Source organism: Anabrus simplex, chromosome 4, assembly GCF_040414725.1.
Source record: "Anabrus simplex isolate iqAnaSimp1 chromosome 4, ASM4041472v1, whole genome shotgun sequence".
Taxonomy (NCBI): domain Eukaryota; kingdom Metazoa; phylum Arthropoda; class Insecta; order Orthoptera; family Tettigoniidae; genus Anabrus; species Anabrus simplex.
The window spans coordinates 246,533,055-246,559,683 of NC_090268.1; the positions used below are offsets into that span (position 1 = coordinate 246,533,055).

General features: G+C 37.0%; 1 protein-coding gene across 2 annotated transcripts in view; it reads left to right on the forward strand.

The window, feature by feature from the left end:
* LOC136871854 (polynucleotide 5'-hydroxyl-kinase NOL9) overlaps window positions 1–26,629 on the forward strand; it is a 371,126-nt gene that overhangs the window by 60,730 nt on the left and 283,767 nt on the right. For both annotated transcript variants that reach the window (XM_067145491.2, XM_067145493.2), the window contains exon 3: window positions 19,455–21,016. In XM_067145491.2, coding sequence (XP_067001592.2) covers window positions 19,455–21,016 — 1,562 coding nt within the window. The remainder of the gene's footprint in view (window positions 1–19,454; window positions 21,017–26,629) is intronic.

Consider the following 26,629-nt stretch of genomic DNA (forward strand, 5'->3'; position numbering starts at 1 on the left):
TCTATTAACTAGCGTTTCGTCTTCACTCATCCCACTCTGATGAGTCTAGTGTCAGACCCTACCCACTGATGCTGGAGTGCATGCAAGTAAACTTATCAGAAGCCTATTTAAAAGGCACAGTCTGATAACTGCATACGGGAGATAAAACTCCACAATGGAATTAATGCCTGCCTAGCAATTCCGAATGGATATTCTAAGTTCCCGTGGAGGAAATTAGATATTTTTCCACCAATAGAGCATATCAAAAATCAGATCAAAATTAGATGTATGGATTTTCAGGCGTTTGCTCTATTAACCAGCGTTTCGTCTTAGGTCTGACACTAGACTCATCAGAGTGGAATCAGTGTTGCCAGCTCAGCGGATTTGCCGCCAAATTTGGCCGATTTTTTAATGGAAGAGTGGATAAATTTTCCATTTAGCGGACAGCGGATTTTTTGACGGATTTTTAAACTTCTTTTAGCGATTTTCAGCGGTAAGAATGTCACCTTTCATTACCAGGAGAAAAAATAATATAGAACTTAGAACGGCATATTAGTTTACTTATTCCTGTTGTATTGCACTTATGGTGCATACCAGCACACGTTTTCTAGACCAGCTCTGGCCAACAGCCTCAGTCAGAATTTGTTACAATCGTTACTGTACTCTTGATGAGCTGGGTAGTGTCGTGTTTGATGACGTGTTTATTTTGACATCAGGTTCTTTTTTAGTACGTTGGTATGTCAAAAGAAAAGGTTAAAAAGTTGTCAGATATATCGTAAAGAGTGGTTAGGTAAGTAAACTTTAAAAGGCTAGTTGGTTGAGCTTCCCAATGATCCCAAACACAGACGTTGCATCTATAGGCACGGCAATATAAATGCGAAATTGTTTTGACATTATTTCTTTCCGCACTTGTCAAAAACGGTGAAAACAGTAATGAAAGTGAAAATACATTTCTAATGAAAATTTCCGTATTGTCTTTGCTGCTGTGAACAGCCAGCATAATCTTTGAAAAAGCATAGTAACATGTGGCTTCATATGAAACAACAGGAGCTCAACTCAGCACATCTGCTTCAGAGCATATAGTGCGGGGAGGAGAAGATGATGAACTCCTGTTCTGAAACTGGCAAGTGTTGAGTTAATATATTTTATTAAAACAGCTGGTATATGCTATTTTGTTTCAGTTCGAAATTTAGCAGATTTTCAACTAAAATTTAGCGGAGAAAAGATTTATGGGTTGGCAACACTGAGTGGGATGTGTCAGACCCTACCCACTGATGCTGGGGTGCATGCAGGTGAACTTATCAGAAGCCTATTTAAAAGGCACAGTTTGATAACTGCATAAGGGAGATAAAACTCCATAATGGAATTAATGCCCACCTAGCAATTCCGAATGGAAGGAGGGAACTAGATATTTTTCCACCAATAGAGCATATAAAAAATCAGATCAAAATTAGATGTATGGATTTTCAGGCGTTTGCTCTATTAACCAGCGTTTCGTCTTATGTCTGACACTAGACTCATCAGAGTGGGATGTGTCAGACCCTACCCACTGACGCTGGGGTGCATGCAGGTGAACTTATCGGAAGCCTATTTAAAAGGCACAGTCTGATAACTGCATACGGGAGATAAAACTCCACAATGGAATTAATGCCCGCCTAGCAATACTGAATGGAAATTCTAAGTTCCCATGGAGGGAATTAGATATTTTTCCACCAATAGAGCATATCAAAAATCAGATCCAAATTAGATGTAAGGCTTTTCAGGCGTTTGCTCTATTAACCAGCGTTTTGTCTTAGGTCTGATAAGTTCACCTGCATGCACCTCAGCGTCAGTGGGTAGGGTCTGACACAGCCCACTCTGATGAGTCTAGTGTCAGACCTAAGACGAAACGCTGGTTAATAGAGCAAACGCCTGAAAAGCCATACATCTAATTTTGATCTGATTTTTATTATTAGAACACCAAACCCTTAAAATACAATATTTTCAGAAAACCTACCCAGACAGCTTCTACTATTCGTCAAGATTCTTCACATCCCCAAATCTATAAAAGAGCAGCTTATAATAGTATGGTTCATCGAGCCTTTACTGTCCCAATGACCGAAAGTGATCTTTAAAAGGAATTGAACAATATCTATATGATTGCTATACTTAATGGATACAATAGTTATTTATTGAAAGTATTATCAATAAGTACAAACATTGCCCTTTAACCACTCTGAAAAAACAAAAACCAAAAGTTACTTTATTTTCTACCTTCACGTTCAATGAAGATATTTATAAGGTTACCAACTTTTTAAAAAACATGATGTTAAAATATCCTTCAGAACTGTCAATAATAATGCAACAATCTTACACAACTCATCTTCTATTAATAAAATGATTGCTTTTCAAAATCCAGTGTATATAGGGTAAAATGCAACAGCTGTAATTTTACTTATGTTTGACAAACAGGAAGGAGCTTTAAAATAAGATACTTGGAACATGTTAATGCCCTGAAATACAATAAATTTTCAGCAGTTGGGCAACACATTAAACGATTACAGTCATAAATTTACTGATATTAAGCATGATATGGAAATTCTCAAAATTATGAATAAAGGACCTCCCTTAACATAGCAGAGAACTGCTTTATACATCTAGACCAATGTTTTAATCCAAATTACAATCTTAATGACATTTCTGAAAAACCGAATATTTTTTTGACCTGCTAATTCACCTTTTCAGAATCTCAAAATCAAATAATCAAGGTCCGATTTTTCATTCTATTTACAGTACTTAGGCAATCTTCTATATTCCCTCATTCCTCGGCCCCGCCTTAATACCCCCCCTCCTCTCCTTCCGCTTCCTTTCCTTTCTCTTCTCTTTCTCCCTGCACCTCCTACACAATACTTCCTTTGAACCTCATCTCCTCCACCCCCCATTCTCACTTCATTTCTATCTCCGCTCAGCTTATTACAACACGAAGTAATTTCTCATATAACATATTTCATTTAGGTATTTTCTTCCCCCTAACTTATCTCTTTCTTTCTTAGCTGTTATTTATTCAATGTCAACTGTACGGTCCGCATTGAACTGTGAATTTCTAACCACCTTTATTTACTTCTATATATATATATTAAAACTCCACGCACAACAACCATCGTCCTTCAAGATTCTAGAAACAGAAGAGCTTTTTCCTAGCATCATGCTTCGCATCCATATGAACATCTTGAGAAGACAGCGTGACTGCAACTCAATTGATCTTTAAATGGAAAGTAGCATCTCTTTTGAACCAGCCTATATTGGTTTCCGTGACCAGCAATTTTAAGGATTACTTTTACAACTTTTTAATGTTAAACAGCGCACTGGACTTTTTTTAATGAATCTCTATTTTTTAACATAGTGTAGCGCATCCCTCGATTCTTAAGCCTCCACGCGCAACAGTCACCTTACTTCACATTCCAGAAAACAAAGAGCCTTTCTAGCATCCATGTGTTATTACATTTACGAATATCTTAAGAAAACGACGTTACTTTGGCTCAGTTGTTCGAATGGATAACAGCATCTTTAAGGAGCCAGCACATATTGAATTCCTTGACCAGCAACTTAAGGATTTCTATCTTTAACAACTTTTTTAATGTTGTACAGTGCACTGGACTTTTTACGAATCTCTATCATAAAGCTATTTTTTAACATAGTGCAGCACGTCTCTCAAATTTTATCTCAGTTTCTCACGTGGTATGTACAATTTTGAGACCTTATGTGTCTTTACATTGTTTAATTTCTTTGATACGTATTTAATTTGCTTTAGGCTTCTCACAACGTAAGTAAAGGTCAAGAGTGTTAGCACGACCAGGGATAAAAAAAATAAATTAAAGGAAATACTTACAATTATCCCAACAAAGGCCGTCGCTGATTGAGGAAGCACTGGACACAAGAGGCCTAGCGAATCAACTAAAAATTAGCTTAAATAATTGACTGAAATAATAATTCCTTGATTCATTTAAGAAAACTTTAATAATACCAAAACATTTATAATTTACCGACCTCAAAATTAATTTTTTTTAACTGTTTTAAAGATACGATAAATACTGAATTCTATTTAGATCAATTAAAAGAATAACGCAATAGAAGGTAAAATCCTTATATCAATAATTGCTGAATGAAAACAGAAGACCTCTTTAGAATAATAAATGAACGAGGTTCAATTGAAAATTAAATAATTAAATCCACCATTATAGAATGGATAATGAAAACCTATCTAATAGACTATCTCGGTTTTCGGAGGTTGCGTGAAAACAGTAAGGATCAACCAAACACACTATATCACCAAACGAAGAAATAATTCAGGAACATGCAAAAATTCACAGAAGTAGGATAAAATAATTCAATATTCCCCAGAGACGATAACTAAAATCGAAGGAGTAAGTCAAATACAGCAGAAAAGATCCAATGCACGCAACTATTTCCAATACAGATGAACGTCAATACTACAATAATCCGCAGATTCTCAAATGTCAGTTTCAACACAGCAACGCCCCCATTGCGTTTGCATTCTATTACACAGGACAACCGCCATGATTAAAATGAGAACACGATGTACCGAGTAAGTCAATAGATCAGCTTTCATTTAAAGCACAAGTTTACTTTTAACAGCCCGAAATGGTTTGAAAAATATTTTAAATAATAAATATTTAATTATGTTTGAAAACAGGAAGGAAATAAAGCAGGCTTTTAAGGTTATACAATAAATTCGTACATCATCTTGTCGGAGCTCCTTGAACATAATCATTCCTTTCGTGCACGAAAGCTAATATAACTGAATGCTGAAGCCCAAAAATTAACATATAATTATCTTCTTAAATTAAATTGAAACCTCAAATATTTTCACATTACAAGTTAACGACAATGACCTGTTTTCGACTCTAATTTTTTTTTTTTTTTAACCCACAAATAATCCGAACATCACCTTTAGAAATTCTCACATATCGTAGACTTAAGTGCTCAGCATCTTAGCACTATAAAATAACAGGATTAGTTCCTCAGTTAAAACAGTCATAACATCCAATGAAGCTACTTACGAGGTCGGTGTTTTCAAAAATTAAATCTTTTCAAAAAAACAAACCACATCTTTGGCACGTATGCCAGATGGAGAATCCATCAACCGGGATCAAATATCCGCACCATCTTCCCTTCTTGTAAGATAATTTGTATCTTTAAGACACAACCAGCAGAGATTAGCTCAACGCGTCTTCCAGTTTAAAGGGCAAGAAGTAGAACAACTGCACACGCTGATTGTTAGAGCACGGTTCATGGCCAAGCAAGCTTATCTTCTTGGCGCCCAGATAGCAGCACAACTACTCACTTCGAATGGTAAGTACTAAATCCACCACTAGATGGCTCACCATCAGCAATTTAATGAAAAGCCCATACAGTTACGATATTCAACACTCGGAGATGCAGACAAATGATGTGAAGGCATGAATGTAATAGAGACAACATAGTACCATGACGAGTAGTTATTCAATTCCATTACAGGCTGATGATGACCTACTGTTAGGTCGAAACTAGTTCCTGAACATACATGTAATTTAAACTCTGTCCAGTTTGTATTGAAAAGGTGGACCTTAATAATGCATTAACTCTGTTGTTAAAACACAGTACCAGTTTCGACCTGTTAATTAGGTCATTGTCAGCTGCTGATGAACCTGCTTATTCAATAACGATTGTACATTGTAAAATATTACTTAGACTAAACATGAATGCCACATATTCCAATAAAATATAATGCTATACCCTAATGTTAAAATATAAAACAGGGTACAGTTTTTGAAGCCTAAAAAGGCTTTGGCATCCTTGTGCCACATGAATGCCACATGTTACATTAAAATATTATGCTATAAAGTTAAAATCAGGGTACAGTTCTTAAAGTTGACGCAAGTGCGATAACAGGTATAACGTGAAAAAAAAAATTGTCTCACCCATGGGTAACTAACACAAATATCGAGCTTGAATATTATTATTATTATTATTATTATTATTATTATTTTATGATTGTGATTATTTTTATTATTTCTTGTATGTATAGCTGTGAAGTGTTACATCCATTTAGTATTAGTATTACTATTATCTACGTAGTCAAATGATCGTATTATGTGTGAGGTTATGTCATGGAACATATGTTGTACATAGACATTGATATCTGTAAATTGATACATTGATACCTGTAAATTAATATTATAATATATTCTTACCTGTATATATAAATTGTAATCCGTAATTGTGAAACACACTGTAACTTCCAGAATGGTAATATTCACGAGAACAATTGTGAATATTATATACACTATTTCTATGTTTTATACACTCAGGAATATTCAAGAAGGTAGTTTTTTTTTGTAACGTATCTTTTTGGAAATCTGGCCAGATATATATAAAGAGATGATCTTGATGGTGAAGTTAGTTACTGTTGAGTTACTGAAGTTGTGGTTTGGAAGTTATTGGAAGAGAGTGGCTGACATGCCGAGTTAAGGGAGTCTCCATGTTGAATTGATCGGTAGTCACCTGTTTTCAACCGTGTTTCCAAGTGTAACCTCGGTGGAATTTGGTGTCAGTTGTCAACTGTTTAAAGACGGTTGGCTTGTTGATATTCTACAAGCGAAGTGTTATTGTTTTGTGATACTGTGATTACCCCGTGGTGTAGGGGTAGCATAGCTGCCTCTCACCCGGAGGCCCCGGGTTCGATTCCTGGCCAGGTCAGGGATTTTTACCTGGACCTGAGGGCTGGTTCGAGGTCCACTCAGCCTACGTGATTAGAATTGAGGAGATCTGATGGTGAGATAGCAGCCTCGGTTTAGAAAGTCAAGAACAACGGTCGAGAGGATTCGTCGTGTTGACCACACGACACCTCGTAATCTGCAGGCCTTCGGGCTGAGCAGCGGTCGCTTGGTAAGCCAAGGCTCTTCAAGGGCTGTAGTGCCATGGGGTTTGGTTTTTTGGATACTGTGATTAAGGTTATGTATGTGTTAATTTGTGTATATATGTGAATAAAATTAATTCCACCAACTGACAGCATCTCGTGTGCGTCTGTGTGGCAACGTTAACTGGCGACCGTGGTCAGGACTCTATTGAATCTATTGTATTAAAAAATAAAGAACCAGAGGATCGTGGTGATGCTCAAACAAATAACTTCCTTCATTCAGGCCCAGTTTGGAAAATTTGAGGAGAACATCGGGGCTCAGTTGGGAAAACTCGAGAAGAATATTGGAAAACTTGAGGGGAATATCAGAGCCCAGTTGGGAAAACTGGAGGAGAAAATCGGGGCCCAGTTCAAGACCTAATTGACGTCAGAAGTGGGAGCCGAATACCTGATCATTGGACAGGAGATGGAAGTACAACGCAGCCTGCAGTCATATTCAACCTGCGAAGAAGCTCTGGGAGAGTTCAGCGGGTGCGGCGATGTCCACCAGCCGGGAGCCGACTGCCAAGTCTGGCTGTGAGAGGGGGCGCAGCGCGCTGATGGAGCGCCTCAGATTTTCGACGCCAAGACCGAACAACCAGTAAACAAGATAACATTGAATATAAATTCAGTTTCTGTATCAGAAAAGGAAAACCATCAGGATCAAAATGCAAATGAAACTTCTGAAGCTCAGGGAAAGAAGATAATCAAAATATCAGCTCTCAGCATGAAAGAGTGTCAGGAGATGAGAGCAAAAAAATGTTTTGTGTTACCTTATCGGTAGATGCCAAGAAGGAAGCATGAGCAGCAAGATTTGGAACATCTGCTTCTGCCTCTTCTGGAAATGTGTCCACTAACCTGGATGTTCTCAAGAAATGAGCTGAAAGATTTGGTACTTCTGTATCAAGTTTTATGTCTAAGATTGAACTGGATGAGAAACAGAAAAAATGACAAGAAATATTTGGGGTCGTTCAGCCCAGTGCAACTAAGAAAGTGTCGACGACTAGTACTACTAGTGCAAGTGCAGTTCCAGTGAATTCGTCTCTTGAGGAGAAGAAAAGACAGAGAGCAGCACGTTTTAAACTTGTAAAGTAACCCTGTACAATTTCCTTATTGTTGTGAATAAGTATGGAGGAAAGAGTGTAAGTGGTATGAAATTAGAAACTCAACTCTTATCAAGAAACTTTCCCTTCATCTCTCCTGTTTCGTAGAGATTGATCAAGAACTGAGGCACTAGGCTAAGGATCCCTATCCACTTAGTGACACGAGGACATAATTGCATTGTTGTAGTGTCACATACTGTAAATCAAGACAGTGCTGACATTTTGTATCAGTGTTAAGCTGTTATTATAGACCAAAATAATAATAATAATAAAGTAAATCTATTATTATTATTATTTTATGATCGTGATTATTATTATTTTTTGTACGTATAGCTGTGAAGTATTATGTCCATTTAGTATTAGTACTACTATTATTTATGTAGTCGAATGATCGTATTATGTGTGAGGTTATGTCATGGAACATATGTTGTACATAGTCATTGATATCAGTTCCGTTAATGTAAATACCTGAAAATTAATATTATAATTTATTCTTACCTGTATATATAAATTGTAATCCATAATTGTGAAACACATTGTAACTTCCAGAATGGTAATATGCACGAGAACAATTGAGAATATTCTATACACTATTTCTATGTGTTATGCACTCTGGAATATTCAAGAAGGTAGTTTTTTGTAACGTATCTTTCTGGAAATCTGGCCAGATATATATAAAGAGACGATCTTGAAGGTGAAGTTAGTTACTGTTGAGTTACTGAAGTTGTGGTTTGGAAGTTATTGGAAGAGAGTGGCTGACATGCTGAGTTAAGGGAGTCTCCATGTTGAATTGATCGGTAGTCATCTGTTTTCAACCATGTTTCCAAGTTTTTTTTTTCTATTTGCTTTGTGTCGCACCGACACAGATAGGTCGTATGGCAACGATGGGATAGGAAAGGCCTAGGAAGTGGAAGGAAGCGCCCGTGGCCTTAATTGAGGTACAAGCCCAGCATTTGCCTGGTGTGAAAATGGGAAACCACGGAAAACCATCTTCAGGGCTGCCAACAGTGAGAATTTGAACCCACTATCTATTGTTCTTCAATGTGATTTTATTTTACGTAAATAAATATCACACGAGAACACGTTCACTTCCTTGTATAAATTACTTTATTTACACTGAACGTCACAACACAATTATACACAGTAGCAAATGACACTACAACACTCAATAGCGGAGTACCCTGAAGCTGATTTTGACAAGTACAGATATCAACAACACTGACTCTCGCACTATAACATGCACTCTCTTGAAATCACCAACTCCGCCTCGGAGCCGAACAGTTACTCGCAGTCCATCACTTGCCTGAGTCCTAAGAACGAAGAACTGACTTCACTGACTGATAGGCTTGATATAATTATAAACTATCTGATCAACCATCTAGAATTATCGACTTCTGGAAGAGTTCTTACAACACTCTAATGGAACACACTCGAAACATCGATCGACCAGTTACTCGAATGGGTACTCGAATTTTCGTTTACTATTTACAAATAGCCATGGAAATATCTCCAACATTCATAATGTCTCTACATGTATCTGGATAATAAAACGTTACAGTAAGTTTCCCGAACCCTGCATATATACCAAATTATAGTGCAATAAGTCTAACATACGAACATTATGGAATTTTCTACTGCTTTCGACTATCTAGATTTTGAGGTTAAAATTATACACAATACGTATTTGAGGTTATACAAATTTATACTACATATTTACAGGGAAACCATGTACTAGTCATGTTTAACATTTAATAAAAGATAATATAGCATTAAATAAACTATTATTAAAATATATTAAACATAATAATTGAAGGTTTTACACCAGTTACGATGTCGTACCTATGACATATCTCCCGGATGCAAGCTCACAGCTGCGCACTCCTAACCGCACGGCCAACTCGCCCGGTACTTCCAAGTGTAACTTCAGTGATATTCGGTGTCAGTTGTAAACTGTTTAACAAGTGAAGTGTTTTTGTTTTGTCATACTGTGATTACGGTTATGTGTATGTTAATTTGTGTGTATATGTGAATAAAATTAATTACACAAACTGACAGCATCTTGTGTGCATCTGTGTGGATACGTTAAAGTCTAAAGAGTTTCTGACATCCTTGTGTCAAGTTTAAATATCTTATGCTGTAATGCCAACATTACATCCAACAGTTGTACAGGTGAATTCAAAAGTGCATTGTTGGGCCGCAAATATGAGGAAGGATGTTATGTTCAGTAGTATATGGGGTTCTGTTCTTGCTTTATAGGCACGTATGCTCATCCTCAATCCATTAATCTGCCGATAAACAAACTTGTTTTTAGTAAGACATCTTGTTGAGATATAAGTTGCTGTAATGAAGTATCGATATCAATAAAGTTAATGCGAGTGCTCCCCTCTTCATACTTGTGTTCCACTTGGGTAAAATCAAATGATCTATGAAAAAAGAAAAAGAAAGGTAGAAATTAGATTAACTAATGGAGAGTGCCTATTGAATGTGTTGTGAACTAACGTGTGTGTTACTTACGTGCGAACTTGATATGTCATTGAGCATGGTCGGGAGCGTGCTGCACACTGTTCCATGTACGTTGTGTGGCTGTTGTAGCATTAGGACGGAGGGGTAGTGGGGAGGCAAAAGCAGCTTGTGGATGGGGTGGGGTGGAGTGGGATGTGTCTTGTTGGGGTTAGTTTGTGTGTGTGGATTTATATTTGCTGATTCTTGTTAGATATGTATCTTTTAGAATAGGAATGGCTGTGTTAAAAATAATGTTTGCTTTATCTGTGATTTCATTTTGGTTGAAGTTAGGATTAATATACTGGTCCATACTGATATAGAAATCTTCCATTATATTGAGCAATGGGCCTGTGGGGTTCATATTTAAAATTTTCATATCATTCTCGATATTAGTGAATTTATGTTTATAATCCTCGACATGTTATCCTATGGATGAAAAATTATTATGTTTTGTGGCATGATATGTTCATTGTAGCGAATAGAAAAACTTCTACCCATATGCCCAATGTAGCTGGCTTCACAATCATTGCATTTTATGCACTTTTGAATTTGTTCAACTGTTGGATGTAATGTTGGCATTACAGGACAAGATATTTAAACTTGGCACAAGGATGTCAGAAACTCTTTAGACTGTAAGAATTGTACCCTGATTTTAACTTCATAGCATAATATTTTAATGGAACTTGTAGCATTCACGTGACACAAGGATGTCAAAACCTTTTTAGACTTCAAGAACTGTACCCTGTTTTATATTGTAACATTATAGCATTATATTTTATTGGAATATATGTGGCATTCATGTTTAGTCTAAGTAATGTTTTACAATGTACAATTGTTATTGAATAAGCAGGTTCATCAGCAGCTGACGATGACCTAATTAACAGGTCGAAACCGGTACTGTGTTTTAATGTGATTGAAATATTTTAGACACTTTATATAATAAAGTATTGATTAGGTGGAAAACTCTCAATCTTTATACTTGTGTGTCCAGAAAAGGATGTTGTCAAAGTTATTATTATTATTATTATTATTATTATTATTATTATTATTATTATTATTATTATTATTATTATTATCAATTTAGGAAGGCTCGGCTTGTGCCGGTAACATAATGGGCTGACTAGGCCTAAGCAAGGAGTCACCCTCTTGATTATGAAACTACAGGTACATATATGTACAAATATTTACAACAGAAATAATTACAACATATACATTTTTACAATAAATACAAACAACTTCAGACTTCTTATGTCCCCATTTTGGGAATCTGTTCTTTAGTGTTACTGAAACTGCGGCCTGGAACTTCATGCTGTTTGGCGTGAGTCAGAGGAAAAGTCGTTCCTAGGAACTTTCTCACAATGTGGCAAGTGCTCAGGAGGGTGGCTTTCTGTAATTCTACGTATGTGTGATGATGCAGGTTTAATGCGGCCAGAGAGCTGTGCAAGCATTTTGGAATAACACCTGTTTACAATAGTAATGGATGACATCATGAGAACAGCAAAAGCAGCATATGGAGGAAGAGAAATGAACATGATGTTATTTGCAGATGATATTGTGATTTGGGGAGAAGACGACAGGAAGGTTCAAGAACAGTTGAATGTGGTGAATGGGAAGATTGAAGAATGTGGATTGAAAATAAGTGTAGAAAAGAGTAAAACTCCTGTTATGACTAGAGGGGAGAAAGAAGGGAAAGGTCAGATTAGACTTGCAGACAAGCCCCTGGAAGTAGTGGAAACGTTTAAATACCTGGGGAGTGAACTAATGGAGAATGCTCGACTGGATGCTGAGATTAGTAAAAGGATTCAAGCTGGAAGTTGTTTCTATCATAGTGTAAGAAATATGTTATGGGACAAAGATGTGCCAATGGAAGCAAAGGATACTATGTACAAGATGTATTACGTACCCATAACAACTTACGGAGCAGAAACTAGGACAGTGACAAAGAAGGATGAGAGTCGAATACAGGCAGCCGAAATGAAATTCTTGGGGAGTATGATACAGAAGAGTAGAAGAGACAAAATTAGGAATGAGAAAATCAGGGAAGAAATTGGAGTGGAAAAAATGAATGATAGAATAGAGAAGAGCCGACTAAGATGGTTTGGGCACGTAAAGCGAATGAGCGACGAAAGAATGCCAAAAAAGGTGATGGAAATGCAAATCCAAGGAAGGAGAGGCCGTGGACGACCACGATTGAGATGGAAGGATACCATCCAACGCAGCATTATAGAAAGAAACCTGGACTGGGACACAGTGTTGGAGGAGGAGTGGTGGAAAGACCGAAGAAAGTGGAGAGGAACCATATTTGCCCCTACCCGGCTACAGCTGGGTAAAGGGAAATGATGATGATGATGATGATGATGATGACCGGTACATGATATTACTATTGGAACTGTGGTGACTGATTCTAGTTTCCACAGGCGTTGTATTTCTATTGCCAATTCTGTGTATTTTGATATCTTTGTGGCTATTGTTGTTTGCAGATTGGAGGTATTTGGACAAGCAATTTCTATAAGGGATGCGGATCTTTTTGATTTATCGATTAGAATAATGTCTGGCCTATTGTTGCTGAGCGTGACATCGGTTATGACTTCTCGGTCCCATAGTAGTTTATATGAAGAGTTTTCGAGAATGGGTGGAGGTGTATATTTCCAATATGCAGTTGATGACTGAAGAAATCCACATTTTACAGAAAGTTTCAGGTGAATGATTTTTGCTACCTGATCAGGTCGGTGCTTATAATTGGTGTTGGCCAAGTGTGGGCAACCAGAGATGACGTGCTGTATGCTCTCTGTAGTTCTGGAACAGCGGCGGCAGTTGTCTGAGACAACTGTTGGATCCTTCATGATAAATCTACGGTAGTTCCGTGTAGCAATTACTTGATCTTGGATGGCCAGAACAAATCCTTCTGCTTCTGGGAAAAGACCGGAGTAGGTCAGCCAAGCGTGCGACGCAGGTTTGTCGATATGAGGCTGATCCAGTTCATGGGGGTATTTCCCGTGAAGAGGTTTTTGCTTCCACATGGCCATATTCATCTCTTTTGTAGGTGGGGTAGAAACAGGCATTTCTGGCGACGACAGATTGAGAGGTGTATAGTTTATATCAGCTCTGCAAACAGCATGATGAAGACACGATGTATCAGCTCTCGAGTGGAAATATTCTCTTAGACTTGATATCAGATTGCTATGTAAATTGACAATGGATAAGAAGCCCCTACCACCTTCTGATCTCGGGAGTGTAAGACGTTCAGTTGCAGATTTAGGATGGTGCATATGGTACCGGGTGAGTGAAACTGCCGTTTTCGTTTGTAACTGCTGAAGTTCTGTTTGGGTCCATTTTATGATACCAAAGGAGTATGTGAGCAGTGGAACGGCGTACGTATTGACTGCTTTGGTAAGATGTTTAGCTGTCAGTTTTGATGATAGTACCTTGTTGAGACGTGTTATATATTGCTGCGCGACATTTCTCTTGATGTCGGCATGTTTCATACGAGTGCTCTGATGAAAACCGAGGTATTTGTACATATCTTCTTCCTCCAGCTGTTGCATGGATTCGTCGCTTAAACTCGAAGGTGTCCCTTGTGCTGAGTAGGATCCTCTGATGACAGTTTGGGTTCTGCATTTGTCCAATCCAAACCGCATGCCTATATCTGACGAAAACGTCTTGGTAATTGAGAAGAGATGTTGGAGATGGGGTTTGGTAGAGGCATACAGCTTAATGTCATCCATATAGAGTAGGTGGCTGATTTTGAATAGCTCTTCTCGCTTATTCTTAATGCTAAATCCATACCCACTTGTGTTCAGTAGGTAGGATAGTGGATATAATGCCATGCAGAACCATAATGGACTCAGTGAGTCCCCTTGGAAGATCCCTCGTCGTATTGGTATGGGTCTTGTTGTAACACTGCAGTTTCTTAGAGAAACGTGAAGTGAGGTGTTCCAGTCTGCTGTTTTCGTTTGTAACTGCTGAAGTTCTGTTTGGGTCCATTTTATGATACCAAAGGAGTATGTAAGCAGTGGTATGGTGAACGTATTATTATTATTATTATTATTATTATTATTATTATTATTATTATTATTATTATTATTATTATTATTATTATTATTATTATTATTATCAGTTATTATCAATTCTGACTACAGAATCAACATTTACCAGTTCCCGTTGTGCAATTGAAATTGTAATGATTAGCACTGATGGAACTATCAATTCTATGAATGTCAATACAAGAAAGAGTCTGGATGATGAGCATACTCCAGATGCGAAGAATTTAGAGTCTAATTTATTTTTCAGATTTTACACTTAGTTCATCCCAGATTTAAATGTTAATTGTGTGTTTGTACATTATTTTTCATGTTAATTGTGTGTTTTTATATTTGTTTAGTTATTAGATGTATTACATTAAGGCTGAAAATGGCTAGCCAAGGCCGAAACTAGTCCCTAGATTAGTAATGTAATTCAATAATATTGCATAATATAGTATTGAAAAAGGTGATCCATACAACATTAATTTAATAATTATTATTGTGGTCACTATTCAATACGGATCAAAACCATGAAATTTATATCCTATGATACTTTATCACAAACATCTTGTGAAGCAGACTGATCCCATGGGCAGGTTGTGTGGCAAAGATACCTGAAAACGTAATGCCCGAAGCTGTGATGGAAGAAATGATGTAAGAAACTTGTTCACATGGTAGACCTAGGCTGCGATGGCGGAATGAGCTGGAGAAAGACCCAAACCTCGTGGGTGTCACGGAAAATTGGAGCAGTGAAGCACGAGATCGGTAGATGTGGAATCTACTTGTGCTGTTGATGATGAGGATGATGGTGATTATGATATAAAAATAAGCCATTTGTATGGATGGTATACCCTCAGAATATCTTGTGAGCTGATAAGGCTTGGCTATTCAATTTAGTTTGTGAAATGTATGAAACAGAAGTTGCACACAATCTGAAAAGAAGAATGCTATGAGTGGTGTATCGTATTCAATTATATCTTGTCCCTCCCCAGACAAAAACACCGCAACTCAGTAGGAGCTCTACCTCTTCAGTTTATTTATGTTTATTTATATATTTATTTATTTATATATTATTTATATATGGAGTGCCGGAAGACAAAGTGCTGACAACCTACAAAGTTGTGGAAGTTATTCAGAAAATGATGAAAATTAACTTTAGTGAAGTTGATATTGATGATGTGGAAAGGATAGGTAAAATACGGGGTGACAGGCCGATAAAACTGAAGTTGTTTTCCACCCTGATGGCGGAAGTAGTGATAAGAGGTGCAGATAATATACGTAGCACAAAAATTTGGATTAAAAGAGACATGGGAAGAGAAGGGGTAAAGAATATAAATATGCTGAAAAAACATTTAGTCAGGGCTAAAATACAAGGGTTAAGAGCCTACATTAAGGGTCAACAACTAGTAGTATCCAACGGACGATGGACCAGAGTGTGGACAGCGAAGAAATTACAGGAAATGGAAGAGAATAGGAAGGATGAAGGGGGAGTGGAGAAGAGAGTGGAAGAAGGGCAAGTCAGAGACAGTAAAGTGGGTGAAGACGGACCTGGAGATAAAGGAAGAACCAAAGAAAATAAGACACTGGACCGAAGCTCGCAGCAAGAAGAAATTAACTTGACAGATGCTATTTTCAAATTGATCGAAGAAGGAGCCAGAGAGGTAACAGCGGAGATGAGGAGGGTAATAAGGAAGGAAACCAGCGAGACAAGGGCATTTATTAAGGAGCTGAGGATGAAGGCCTGTGGGAGAGAAGAAAGGAAGATACAGGAAGTGATTGTGGGGGCGTAAACACAAGATGTGACAAGAGCACACAAAGGAAGTAGGTGGGAGGTAGGAAGAAGGAGCAAGAGGTACCCTGGCGAAAGGGAGAAGTTTGAGCCTAAGGGAGCTATGGGGTAAGAAGGACAAATTGGACGAAGGCATAGTGACAAGAAGCAAAAAAGGCAATCTTCAGTAGAAAGTAAATTGGTGTACACTCAAGAATAGCGGAGTTTACGTGTTATTCGTAACTATGACGAGTGTGATTAAATAGTTAAATTCGTAGGCGGTAAAGTGTGCAGTGAATGAGGAAGAGAGTGATTGTAAATTGGATAGGGGTTAAGGATAAAGCTAATATGTGGAGATGGTTGGTATATGAGCTGAGGGCCCAAGTTAATGGTGAGTGAATATGGTTTCAGTTAAGGTGGTGATCTGTCTGGATTCTAAAGATAATAAATATAGTGAGACAATAGAGTTCAATTAGTGGTCAACAGTAATTATTATTATTATTATTTATTTTCCTTAAATTGTACATGTACAATTTAGGGGTGGTAGATGGAGAAAGGGCAAGCCCCACATACACGGAAGTGCCTCCATCTCCACATGTGTACATAAACTCTACTGAATATTTACATACAAACTTATGTAGACAATTTTAAATTTACATATTTACACTACAAACACTGTACCCTTAGAATAATAATTATCTTGATTTATCCTGAAAATATTAGAGAATCGTAAGGTAAAAAATTGCACACCGGCGCTACAGTGGAGGAAATATGAAGCCAGGTTTGCAACTTAAGTAGAAAACCGGAGAGGTCAGTGTTCAAGAAAGAATGTGCTGAGTGCGAACTCAGCCGGAAGTGATATACTCTTTGTTTAAAGTGCAGGTGCAAATCTGACACAACATCGTGCTCTACATAGCAATATGTTACCAGTTTAGCTTCTCATTGCCATACTGTCTTACTGTATTGTTTAAAGTGCAGATGCAAATCTGACACAACATAGTACTCTACATAGCAATATGTTACCAGTTTAGTTTTTCATTACCATACTGCCATACTGTGTTATACTAGGGACAACAGACCATTCTGCCTCGTTGCCATTTGATTATTATTTTTATATCAATATGGCTTTTTGTCCTTGCTTTGGTGTCAGATATGTTTATTATTATGTGTGCATGTTAGATTAAGCTGCCTAGGTTGGGCATTATTATTTTTCTCCTTAGTAGATCAATAAAGCTTCAATGCTGTAGATCGGAGGAAAATAAAGGCATTTACTTCACTTTACTTTACTCTTCAGTATAGCCCACATTGAGCTATATGCACTTATTCCAGTCTCTCAATCCTTTTGGAACCATGTCTTTGTAGTTTGACACACCCACACCTGGATGGCTGTTGAAAGATCTTCGAATTCAGCAAACATTTTTCCATATAGTGGTCTCATCATGACCTGAACAGGTGACAGTGAAAGGGGCTAAGTTGGGAGACTAAGGTGGTTATGGTAGCACCCGGCAACCGAGTTCAGCAATTGCAGCTGTAGTTTCCCATTTGATATGGGTGCACACATAGTCTTGTTGTAGGAGAACACTTTTCGTCCATTTCTCTGACCACTTTTTTTTAAATTACTCAACACAGTTAATTTAGGGTTGCTACATATGCTATGCTGTGATAGTAGTCTCCAGTACCAGTCAGTCCATGAGGTGCCCTCCATGTTCCAGTACATTGGCCATGTGTTGCCGATAAAGGATGCTGTCTGAAATTTCTTCGAGGTTAGCCTGTTCATATGCTTCTACAACATTGACTGACATTTTTGACCTCTGGTTTATGATAACCTTCAATCATAATCCTCATCATGAAGCTCCTTCAGTCCTGGTTATGACATTGCAGAAGATTGTTGCTCACATCAATATATGCTTGTCTTGGTGCTTCAATTAGGAATCTGGGAACCCAACTATAGGATATGTTCCTCAACTGCATGTTCATTACAGGGATCTTCTGGTGAGTCCTGTAACCACCTTAATCTCTGTGTTGTCGAAGATAACCTGGTACACTCATGCAGTGTTGGTTGACAACATTGTCACTGTTGTTCCGAAACAGGTCTCGTTCTTTGTTGACGAACAGCCTCTTTTCTAGCCTACCACCCAGTTGTATACAGTTTCCTGTGACAGTGCATGCTGTCCACTCACCTGTGAATCTCTGCGGTATTCTTTCCCTCTTGCCTTCACGATTGCCCTCCATGTTGTCTGCTAGTGTTCTCACAATGGTGGGGGAAACATGCACTTGACTGTATCAATCTGTTCAATTATGTTGTTGTTTTGCAAACATACTAGCTACCTGTGATGTGCCATTATTATTATTATTATTATTATTATTATTATTATTATTATTATTATTATTATTATTATTATTATTATTATCTGTGGAGAATCTGGGGGTGTTGGTGAGTAATATGTATACAGTCTTATACTAGAATCGCAAGATATTATAGTGTACATACATCTAATACAAAGGTAAGGATATGAGGTCTTAATGGAAGTAAATAAAGTATTGTTACTTGGATGGTAAAATGACAAACAACAGATGAAGTAAGGATGTAAAATGTAGACTAACTAAGAAGCAAACTTTACTCACCTCAAAATACACATAGATGTATTAGAAAGATGTTCTTGAAGATTTCATGTGAAGTATGTCATTGTATGGAAGTGAAGTATGGACAAGAAATAAAAAAGTTGTTTTTGAAATGGGGTGTTTCTAAAAAATGGCGAAGGTGAGATAGGTAGGTAGAATCACAAGTAAAGATATATGGAATGAGGAGAGTGATTTTACAAAATTCAGTCATGTGGATAAATAGATTGATAGGAAACATCGTGAGACATGCAGGATTTGTTATCTTGGTGTTTTTTTTTTTTAAGAACAGACAGGAATGTGAAAAGTAGTAGGGAACAAATCATACTGCAATAGTTAGGTAGGAATAAATGTAGTATGAGGTATGGTGGCATGAAGCACTTCTTAAGATCATGTACTTTTAACCCAAATAACATCACCATCAGTACCAGTACAAATACCACTATTTTATTTTAAATACAACTGTGCTTTGAAGGATATTATGGCAGTTTTATACTAATTTTTGTGTTTTTTTGGTCTTTCAGGAAATTTGCAATGGGTTGGCAGATATCTGAAGAAAACGGTGTTCCTTCTAATTCAGAGCTTAACCTTAGAAGCAAAGGGAGTAAAAGAGTACATTTCAACATCCCAAATGCCTCAAAGAAGAAGTCTCTTAAAGTGCGAATGTTCAGGCCCCTGGATGATGTTGCCAGAAAACTGCTTGAAATGACTACTGTTACTACTATTTCTTCTAGTGTAAATGGTCAACAAAGGTTTGGCATGTACAATAATGGAAATGCTGTTGAAGGTAGTAATGTAAATGAAGACAAGCTCCAGGTTCAGGATGTAGATGAAGCATCTTGTGAAGAGGTTGAAATAAATAGCTCACAAGTAACTCAAATTGACAAGTACGTAAAGGATAACACTTTTAAAGGAAGTGTTGTGAACAGTTGCAGTTCTCATCCAAAAAGTACAGAAAGAAATGATAATTTGGAAGATGAAGTTTCATGTGGAGAAAGTTATGAAGATGAAGGTGAATCTAATGTACAGATTGTTGGAAGGAATGAGGATCTGTTGGATGAAACATTTGACCAAAATGGTGAAAAAGTTTACTCTTCCACTGAAGAGAAGGATGAGGATTCTGTTGAAGAGACAATGTATGTTGTTGGAGTAGATGGTAATCAATATCCACTTACTCCTGTTACAATGAATGAATGGGAAGAGCCTTATAAAGTGGAAAGTGAGATCTTGGAAAATAAAACTACATCGAATTATTCAACTTTTGATAGATATAACTTCAAGTCAGGTATATTTTCACATGGTCATCCCAAAAGGAAATCTTTCGATACTAGACCTATAGTATTAGAAATGGAAAAGCCTGGCCCTAAACATTATTTGATAGCAGAACGAACTCAATCTAGAGGTAAATCTGTTACTGTACCCCTTCCATACAGAGACATTTCAGGAAGGGAACAGCTTCTGGAGGAATGTGTAAGAAACTCTTTTCTCCGCAGAGCAGTTTCTGATTCTCTCAGTACTAAAAAGAGTACTTCAACAGATATGATTCAACCATATATTTTTCATGTACTTCCTAACAATCAAGTTCTTCTGGGTTTGAAGTATTCTCATATTTTATTCTTTATAGGAAAACTTTCTATTTCTGTAGTCTTTGGTACTGTGGAAGTTCTTGGTTATGAAATGAAGAATGATGGATTGAGAAAAACACTTACAGCCTATTCTCCAAGGGGTTTGAGCTTGTTAGGCTTATGTGCATCTCAATATCATTGTATACCTAGTGATTTTAATAGACTTTCTACTCTTGACTTAGATTTGTGTAAAATTGATGAAATTCGTTCTGAAATGTGCAATATTGATTGCCTGCTTTTGCTAGAAAATGTTCCTTGTTCTCTTGTCAAATTCATAAGTGATCATTTTCCCCAAAAATTGTTTCCTCCTCAGGGTATACTTGGTAAAAAACAGAGATATTTTCACATTGCTGAAGAGATATTGCAATGTAGGTTTGTCTCCCCTGGTGCAGCAGAAACTTTGAGGCTCTACACCAAGCGACCTGATTGGGAAACTTGTTTCGAATCCATCACCAGAAGTGGTAAGTCTTTTTTTATAGTGGTTATTCAATTTTTTTTACAAGTGTTAAGATAAAATCAGAAAATATTTTCTTGGATTGATTTTACTCTTTCACCTCTGCTACCCAGGAGTGCTTCCCAGTAGTGTCACAAACAATGTGTGAAAAAAAAAAACTTTTTTATTTAAAAAATCCAAATCAATATTGTACTTAAAATCATTTGATTTAAATCAGATTTTTTTTTCTTTTCAGTTTTACCTTTTTACTAATAATTTGGTATTGTTATAGGCCTATTGTGTTTCTTCATTTTTATTAAGTACCTAAAATGAATAATAAAGTCAATCTAAATACTGTGTTCTAACAATATTTTGAATTGGGGTGTGATATATTACAACATATTTTAAACTAAATTTCTGTGTCATTTTTTAAAACAAAAAGCAAATAAACTTTTACAGCAATCCGTACCTAAACTAGCTCATCTTCAGTCACATTTATAGCTTCCTTATTTAAGTGCTTATCTAAAAACATGAGCTTTAAAGCTTTGTGTACACCAAGCTTGTTTCTTGACTTTGAACAAACATAACCAAACGTAGAAGAAAAGGAAAACAAAAAAGAAAAGAACTGGCTATTAAGAGTTGCATAACTTTGTCTATTACCACCTTGCCATTGATATTTTCTTGAGATTTCCACCACTGAAAAGTAGAGACAACTTGCACCACTTCATCAGTGAACATAGTTGGAATGAAAGGATGACATTTTGCTTGGTATTTCACAAATATTGATAGAAATTAAGTTACAAGAAATTAAGTTCCCGCATATTTTTTGTGGGCAGACTCAAATGCATATTGCCCTCTATTTCCCGGTACAGCTCAGCCAGTACATGAGAGATCCCGAGGTGGAACGTTCGTTAACGGGCTGTCCTTCTTTCAGAGGCATTTAAAGGGATAGGATTGACGACCATAAAGAAAGTAACAAATCACAACACAGGTTTGACATTTATTCCATAAGCATAAATTTAAATAAATCATAACATTTCATTCTTGCTGTTTTTCAAACAAATGTCTTCACGGTGTTAACATTTTTAATTGAATTTACAAAATTAACCGGTTTAACTTCTTCTTTCGCGTAGACAAAGAGTTATGTTCTGAAAATAAAAATGAACCAAAATCAGGCCTTCATTGCTTCAAAATGAAAATTAAAGGAGGATGAACCTCTTCCTAACTCAATCCTGAATTAACATCATAATTGAAACTGAACTTCGCTTACTTCCTTTTTAACAAAATAAAAAATAAAAAAAATAATTCTACTTGACCACGTAGCATATAACTTTATCTTACACTTCCAATAATAATTTTATGTTATTTACAGAATTCATGTTATCTTTGCTTCCTTAATCAATGAATACATCTCTGATAACCTTATGTCACAGTTAAATTAATCAATTAATTGATTTAAGCACTTGAAATTATTAATTTGCTTAATTGGTATTAAATTATGTGATCACACGATGTTAGGATACTGTTATATCTTAAGACAGTACTGCTTATTTGAAATTATTAAATTTATTCCTGTCATCACTTGATTTTGCGTTATAGAATTATCTCAACATGGAATAATCCTTCCAAAATATAACACTTCTTGTCATTAAAATTTTACAATCCTAATCTAAATTTACAATCTTTGTCAAAATTCTCAATCTTTGCTTTTGCCTTCAAAACTAGATGATCTTTTCATCTTTAATTTTAAAACATAGAAATTTTAACTGTACGGTATCATTAAGTTGACGTAACTTCAATAAACACTTCCAAAGAAACAGATCAACAAATGCAACGCTGAAATAATCTGGACCATCATGGTGAAGACATGGCCAGACTAAAGCACAATATTCAAAATCACATCGAAAAATGCCTGTAACTACGACATTCACACAACCCCCACACACAATGGATATACAAAATTTATTTACACTATTTACATTCGAATCCTGGCTGAATGATTATTAATTCATGATTTTTACCATGATTAGAGTTGATTGGATCAGATAGATGAGCCTTTATTCATAAAACATGCTCACCATAGTACGTGGCACGTAATTGAATTTGAGTTAGCACTTTAAAGAATATAATAATTACTGGCAACGACGATTGAGTAGAATTGAAGGTTATTATCCGAAGATCTGATAGAAAATAATCATCACACACATCATATGGCTTATCATCTTAAAATCATCAAACACATGGTCAATAAGCACCAATTAATTTATTATTAATCTCAAAAAGAATAGAAATCTGATTCCAACATGCTCCTCAATTTCATTGGAATGCTGTGTTTCCAAGATACATGCTTCCAAATTACTATAATTATCCTGCAGGATCACCAATATTCCAGGCAAATACGCAAAAGATAGAGCTTACCATAAATCATCTATAAGAATAATCTGCTCTTATTTATTGCTTACGATCTTTAACTTCATCTTTAACCCGATCTCATAATTTATGATTATTATTGTTATTAGTGATTATTAGGTCTATCGATAATATCCGGATTAATCAGAAAACCTGTTGACACAATCCTAAATAATCATTGGATAAATGCATAAAATGAAACTCAACTCAATCTAGTAAAATGAAACATTACCCAATTCTATCTCATAATGTTTCCAGAAGTCAAAATTATTATTTAAATCCATTTTAATCAAGAGGTTAATTATTATGAGGTCTTATTTTAAATACTGGCATAAGATTGGAAAAACACTCTGACGACAAACTACAGTTAGCTACACTAATAGAATTCCAGTTCTCGTTCACGCATGAAACAAGTCTGCCATGACACCACCAAGATTGGAAGTATGAAATATGGCTAAATATTGCAAAATTGATAGAAATACTGGCTAGGACAAGGAGATCATCTAGTTTTCTACACAGATGGACAGGTAGATTACATAAATGGTACTCATATTTTATAATGGAGTTCGATCCTCGGTTGGTGTCTTCATTCTCCCAGCTCGTCCATCTCGTTCACCCTCTTGAAGCTAGAATTACCTCACATGACTAACAACTCATGATGGCCGGGTAGTTGAAGTCCCACGTCAAATATGTTGATCCTCTTGTAGTTGGAAGACACATTCTGAAGTAGGCGACGATTTCTGGTGGATTTGTGGTCCTCTTCTCGTGCAAAGTTGGAATTATCTGCAACTGACACAAGAAAATTTAAGAAAGTGCACGAGCCTGGCAAACTTAAAACAGATTTGTTGAAAACAACACTTAACCTCTGTGCTTGATGCTTGTAGATGTGATAGCAAGGTAATATTCCATCAGAATAAGAAGAAAGTAAGACACAATAAGAGAACGATTTACTGTATGCCGAAGGTTTTATAGCCTCTGGCTCGGAGGGGTGTCATTTATTTTAACAGACTATTGGTTCATGGCTGGCCACATTCATTGGTTGAGACTATTCCAGAAACCCTTAGCGAGCAAGCAGATATGCACACGCACAGTATTTGGCCTTGAGAAATCCAGTCTGTCACGTGACTCATACGGTCTCGATCGAAGGGATGGTATATTGATCAGTACTTTGCCTCGCTAAGAACTCATCAAGCCACTTATTGTATGCTAGCCTGGCTCGCTGATAATAAAATCTAGCCCTTCTCCCTCAATAATACAACTTATGGTGGCTGTTGCGGGCTTGTAAATAATATTAATTACCAAATTTGACAGGTACATCTCTCTCTTGGTTGGAGAATAATTTCTTCAGCAGAATAAATTATGAAGTGGCTGTCTTTATGAAATATTGTTCCCAAAAGTTTTAATCACTCGCTGCATTGTGTTAATGTTCTTAGCTTTCAACAGCTGGGCTCGCTCTGTACAAAGTCTGGCGTTGAGTCTTCGACCGTGGCACAAAGTAAACGAAGACTCCCTAACAGGCTGGCCTGTAAGTTCTGACACGCACTACAGGTCTCCTCTGGCACATTAACTTGTGTTGCTGCATGATGATAAATAAGGTTCTCAAGATTCTCCCTCAGTGAACGATTGTCTACAAAGAGTGTTTACCTGGAGGCCTGCTCTCGAGTTAGGCGGACAGTAGACTTTCAAATTCACCATGTTGTGGACCGCTTCATAAGACTTGTCTAAACTCTGAACTTGATAAGAATTGTTGCCAAACACTTTTTGTGTAGGGTCCCACAAACAATGGTGCAAATTTAGCATATATCTTACTGGTTGGTTTGGACACAGTGGGTTTCTTGAGTAAGACATATTCGTTTAATCGGAGAGGTTGATGGAATTTCTTCTCGTGTACTCTTCTCTGTCATCTTTCGGCATGATGTTTCAGGTATTTAATGGCATTTTCAATGTTTTCCTGCAGAGTAGGCTTCAGAGTACCGGGCCATCGGATGATATTATCCCACGGTCTCACAGGATACTGATTAAAATGAAGTACAGACGGAATTTGAGAGTTGGCTTTGTGAATAGTGCTATTGGAACATTCCATAATTATAGGAAGCACATCCACCCATTTCCAGTGTGCGTCTCCACAGAATATCCGACAACTTTGCCAGCTCCTGCATCACCCTCTCAGCTGGATTGCTGGATGGATGCCGTACCGTTTAAGACGTGTTTAAGATCTAGCGGGATCATTGCCTGTTGGAATTTGACAGAGGTAAATTGTGATCCATGATCTGTCAAAAGAGCCTGAGGCTTTCCCATGTGCGGTATGATGTTATGGGTGATTCTCCATAGAACAGATTTGGAGTTAGCCTTCTGGATAGGATATAGTATCACATATTTAGAGAATACATTGATAGTCACAACAACATGACGGTTGCCACGCTTAGAATTGGGAATTTAGCCAAACAGGTCCATTGCATACAGCTCTCTAGGTCCAGATGGTAAAATTGCGTTAGGGTTTTGCTGTAGTAAGAACTTGGTTTGACCCTCTGGTATACGTCACACGTTCTTACTGCATTTCTCATGAAAATCCTTAGTCCTTCCCACGTGAACGATTGTTGGACGGTTTCAATAGTTTTATCCACACTGCCATGATGCGTGATTCGATGTACGTGCTAAGTAAGTGGAACCTGGAGTTTAAGTGGAATTATAGCCTTCAGTCTTGACTTAGCAGAAACTACAAATTTATAGTGTTCCATCGAGATGTTGGAAATTTTTAGCCTTCCTTTGTACCTTTCTGTATCCAGACTCACCTGGTGTGAGCTTGTTCTCTAGAAAATTGATAATGGGCTGTAATTTAAGATCTCTTCTCTGAACTTGTCGAAGATAGCTGAGCTTGCATAGGAATTCATAATCTGGTACTAGTTTGATCTGGTGGACATCTAGGGTTTCCGAGTTAGGGTTCCTGCTCAATCTGCCAATATATCATTCTTCCCTGAACAGTGCTCCAATTGAAGGTTGAACTTTTGCACAAAAAGTGTCCATCGAAAGACCTGTTTGGAAGCCATCATAGTCTTTAACATAAAAGTTAAGGCATGGTGATCAGTTCTAATGATGATGGGAAACCCATAGATCAATTTCTGCCAATACTTGAGGGCATAAATGATTGACAGCATCTCTAACTCAGTGACAGAGTAATGTTTTTCTTGTTTCCTGGTTTTCCTGCTCACAAAGGCTAAATTTGTTTTCTTCT